Raw genomic sequence first — 4,949 nt, forward strand, 5'->3', positions numbered from 1 at the left:
TTGACTGGTTTGGTTAATTGAGAATATCGGTTCGGTTGGTTTTGTTATCCAGAAACCAGATAAAAACTGGTATACTCTAAACCTCATACCCTATACCCTATGCCTTATACCTTATTTCATATACTCATATACCCTATACTAGTATACTCTATACCAATTACCTATACTATTATACTCGATCTATACCCTAAACCATATATATACCTTTAACTATAATTGTTTTAGTATATATATATATATATATATATATATACCTTAGTAGTATAGTATATACAAACTATAAATTATAGACTAATCCTATAAAGTAAAAACTATACTATAAACATATACTATAAATCTATAAACTATACTAAAAAATATAATAAACATATATAAAGTTATAAACTATAATAAAGAATTTAGTTTACTCTATAATAGGTATTAAAATCGTATAATATAAACTATAAATTATAAATTATAAATTATAAACTATAATAAACATATACAAACACATATAAACTATAATAGAGAATTTGGTTTACTCTATAATAGGTATTAAAATCATATATAAACCAATTAATATATAAAAATGAATATATATTATTAGTAGTGGTTCGGTTAAAATAAAAAATTTCAATATTGAAAATCAAAACCAAACCACAAAATTCGGATTGGTTTGGTTTGATATCAGAAAAAAAAACAAAAAAAACAAAAAAAAGAGACCAGACCAAACCGATCCAGTCGGTTTGATTCAGTTCGAAACTCAATTTTTCAGTATTTTTGCACATCCCTACACAAGTCGACCTTACATAGGCCTTGGCCAAAAAAAAAAAAAAGACCTTAAATAGGCCAGGCCTGGGCCAACAAAAGTAGATCTGGGCTGTGGCCCAGCCCATTTTACAGCCTTTTTTTTTGTCGATTTTTTACAGCCTTATAAGAAATGCTAAATGAAAAGTTCAAAAGAGGAGGTTACCACTTACCACTAATCGGAAACAAAAGGGTCAGTCTACGTAATTATCGTAAACTCTGAGAAAGTAAGACAAATTTTACCGTTTATTTCTTTGTCAAATCTATATCATCACGCAAAGATCCGACGGTCATGAACATCAAGTTTGAAATTACGAGCGCAAATAGGCGAATATTCAACACCTCACCAGAGAAAAAAAGTCCAACCAACCTCGTCGGTCCACAGCTACCAGTCAGTCAGTCATACACTCTTTTACTGCAACGCTTTCTAAGCGCAGAGAGAGAGAGAGAGAGAGAGAGAGAGAGAGAGAGAGAGAGAGATGTCGTGCTTGATGTCCTGCTGTGCTGCTTTGACGTGCGGTCTCTGCACGTCCGTGGCCTCTGGGGTTTCCAAGAGATCAGCAAGGCTTGCTTATTGTGGTCTCTTCGGCCTTTCCTTGGTCGTTTCTTGGGTTCTCAGAGAAGTTGGAACTCCTCTGTTGGAGAAAATCCCATGTGAGTCCCCTTCTTCACAAACTCTTTTCGTTTTTGGAACTAATTTTCAATTGGGTATGTTAATTATATCGGAATTTTGAAGCTTTTAATGTTTGGAATTTTGGTTTCTTTGTATTTGACTCTGAGTTTTCTGAACTGGGTTTGTTTTGTTCAATTGGTCATAGGATGCATGTTGTAGCTACTGTTATGTTTTTGGAGTTTGCAATTCCTTGCCCAAGTGTAAAGAAATGGGTTAGTATCACCCTATAAAGATGATGAATAGAATGCATATTATCTGAGCTATCTAATTGTCTTAATGAATCGGGAATTCTCGGTTGCATTTAAAAGGTTATACCATGGATATGGCAAAACTGGCAATGTCAGAATTAGAATTTAAGCCAAATTAGCTTTATGATACCCTTAGTGAAGTTAATAATTAACCGAGATTCTGTGGAAAGTCTGTTTCATTTCCCCATATTATTTTCCACTGTTGTACATTTGATTTTGATATCCTTTGGCATTTGCAGGGATAAGCTCATCTGAGACTCACTCCAAGGAATGGTACCAGATACAAGCAGTTCTTCGCGTGAGCTTAGGGAATTTCTTGTTTTTTGCTGTACTTGCCCTTATAATGATTGGAGTGAAGGACCAAAATGACAGACGAGATTCCTGGCATCATGGTGGATGGATTGCCAAGATGCTGATCTGGCTTTTGCTTGTCATTCTCGTGTTTTTCCTTCCGGACATTGTCATCTCAATCTATGGTTAGTACTTTTTTTTTAACCAATATATTTAACTTTAGCCATCAATATTTCATGCTTCTTTTCTTTAACCTGGTGCTGTTGGAGAAACACATTCTTTTCACTAGGATATGTAACACGTGTCTTTGATATAAGAGTGAACATAAGTGTGATTGAAAGCCTCATAAATCTGAGGTTAATCCATTGTATTTATGAGAAGAGCAGTACATGTGCACAAGTAAAACTCTATATATTCGAAATACAAAACATGGGAGTACTTTAGATAGGATAGAGTTGTTATGTAGCTGAGATAGAGTTTATCCCATGTGCAGTATATGACTAAGAGGATGGGCTCGGGTGCAGGTGGTTTAGACGGGTTAGGACAGGTCTCTATTATTTGAAACTTTATGGAAATATGAATGGTTTTTGTTAGTCCTGATTTAATAATTATTGATTTGAATGTTGATAAACTTTTTACTCATAGCAGCTAAAATTTCCTCAGCGAGCATTTTCTTGGCACTATGATATGGTCATTTCGTCATTGCTCATTCCCGTTAGGCCGAAGTGTTTGGCGTTTCCTTCTTCGCGCCCTCTCACGCTTCGTTTTAATATGTGTGTTTGGAAATTCATACAAGTTTGGATGCTTATTGTCATTCCTGATTTTTGTGCAGTTTTCCGAGGAATGAAATTGTTGTTTTTGAGATTTGCAACATACATAGGACCGATTGGGTGTTAGAATCCACCGTTTCCATGGTTACTTGGGAACATTTCATTATTTTAAAGGCACTGAGTTGATGAATTTCATGAAAGTATGGAAAAACTGTTTTCGTGGCTTCATTTTTACTATATGAAATCAAGTCAAATATGTTGTTAGTTGAATATAGCTACAAAAGTTATTCAATTAGTGGGACTTTGGAACTTCAGGGCTGGGTTTATGTGGTATATGATGTATATAAAGATTTTAAATAGAAGGTAATCAGGCCAACTACCACACTATTTGGGCAGTCATGAATCTAGTTCCCATGGTGGTTATCTTGTCACCATTTCTCCTTTTTAATTGCAAAATTGTTATTTTGTTCCCTGTGAATTGGTGCCAAAGTGAATAGTTAATCTCTATAATATGTGCTTGCAGGAATTCTATCAAAATTCGGGGCCGGTTTATTTTTACTTGTTCAAGTCATTATCTTACTAGACTTTACCCACTCATGGAATGATGCATGGGTAGAGAAAGATGAACAGAAATGGTTGGTTTAAGTACTCATATATCATTTTCCCTTTCACTGGTTTAATTTGAGTTCTCACTGTATGGATGTGTATATTTCAGGTATATTGCTCTGCTTGCTGTATCAATTGTATGCTACCTTGTAGCATTTGCGTTCTCAGGCATTCTGTTCATTTGGTTCAACCCATCTGGTGAAGACTGTGGCCTTAATGTCTTCTTTATTGTCATGACCATGATTCTCGCATTTGCATTTGCTGTTATTGCACTACACCCGACGGTAAGGATAAAATGTTCAACTTCATTGGTTTGTATCACGTGTCATGTAAAGTGTCCAGCATTCCCCATATGTTATCAAGCGTTATACTTATTCCTGTATGCTATGTAAGTTGTGTGAACTTTGAATCCCATGCCTTGCTGATGCTCTTGAAACAGGTGAATGGCAGCCTCCTTCCTGCTTCTGTGATATCTGTTTATAGTGCATATGTGTGTTACACAGCTCTTTCCTGTGAACCTCGTGGCTACGCTTGCAATGGTCTTCACCATTCCAAAGCAGTCTCTGTAAGTACCCTTTTTCTTGGGCTGGCGACAACCGTTCTTTCAGTTTTGTACTCTGCATTTCGTGCTGGATCTTCAACAACTTTCTTATCACCGCCCTCTTCACCCAGATCAGGTACCCAAAACAAATTTTTGTATTATATTCAGTGGAAAATAACAAAGATAAATTTGCAATTCATGAAAACTACTATTTTGCTTCTTGTTAATTACATATTAACAAACTTGTTAAATTTTGTGGCGCAGGGGCAGCTGAAAAGAAACCTCTTCTTGATGGCAAGGAGTTGGAAGAAGGGAAAGAAAAGAAGGAAAAAGAAGCAAAACCAGTTAGTTATTCCTATACTTTTTTCCACCTGATATTTGCATTGGCTAGCATGTATTCAGCAATGCTTCTTTCGGGTTGGACCAACTCATCAGAGAGCTCAGACCTGATAGACGTTGGCTGGACGTCGGTTTGGGTCCGAATCTGCACAGAATGGGTTACTGCTGCATTCTATGTTTGGTCCCTTGTGGCTCCTTTACTTTTCCCTGATCGCGAGTTCTAGGTTCCTCCACTTTGTCTATGAGGTTCTTCAATTGTTTGACTGTGGAGTATAAAGCTAATCATGTAATTATTTTATATGCTTTCTCTAGTTTTAAGTAAAGTTGAGCCGAGTAGAATATGTGATAGAAATTTCAAGGTATGTAAGGCTTGCTTTTTTGCACATATATATATGGAACAAAAGTTGCAATAAAATCAGGTCTGCATCTTTAAGTTTCTTATGTTGAAAGCTTTTTCTTCCTTGAATTTAATTTCTCTATCATGCATCAAAATATAGACAGTGAATTGCATGATAGACAGTGGTATATCCTTGGGCCAATTTGGTTCGACAAGAATTTGTCTGATGTATCCATTTTTCTTTTACTTACATGATAGATGGATTCAAAGTTTAAAAAATTTAAATGTGCAAAAATATAATGACCTAACAATATTTATATTAAACTAATATTTCTGATAGTCCAAAACTAAAATCATG

At 35.4% G+C, this 4,949-nt stretch overlaps 1 protein-coding gene across 1 annotated transcript; it reads left to right on the forward strand.

Moving 5' to 3' along the window:
• The first annotated feature begins 1,238 nt into the window (after nucleotides 1-1,238).
• LOC147294176 (Serinc-domain containing serine and sphingolipid biosynthesis protein) lies at nucleotides 1,239-4,695 on the forward strand. The gene is made up of 6 exons (XM_086230314.1): nucleotides 1,239-1,440; nucleotides 1,947-2,183; nucleotides 3,292-3,403; nucleotides 3,484-3,658; nucleotides 3,814-4,051; nucleotides 4,180-4,695. The coding sequence occupies exons 1-6, from the start codon at nucleotides 1,266-1,268 to the stop codon at nucleotides 4,476-4,478; spliced, it is 1,236 nt and encodes a 411-aa protein (XP_086086440.1). The 5' UTR covers nucleotides 1,239-1,265; the 3' UTR covers nucleotides 4,479-4,695.
• Nucleotides 4,696-4,949: the final 254 nt, after the last annotated feature.

Source organism: Dryas octopetala, chromosome 2 (genome assembly GCF_963921425.1).
Source record: "Dryas octopetala chromosome 2, drDryOcto1.1, whole genome shotgun sequence".
Classification (NCBI taxonomy): Eukaryota; Viridiplantae; Streptophyta; class Magnoliopsida; order Rosales; family Rosaceae; genus Dryas; species Dryas octopetala.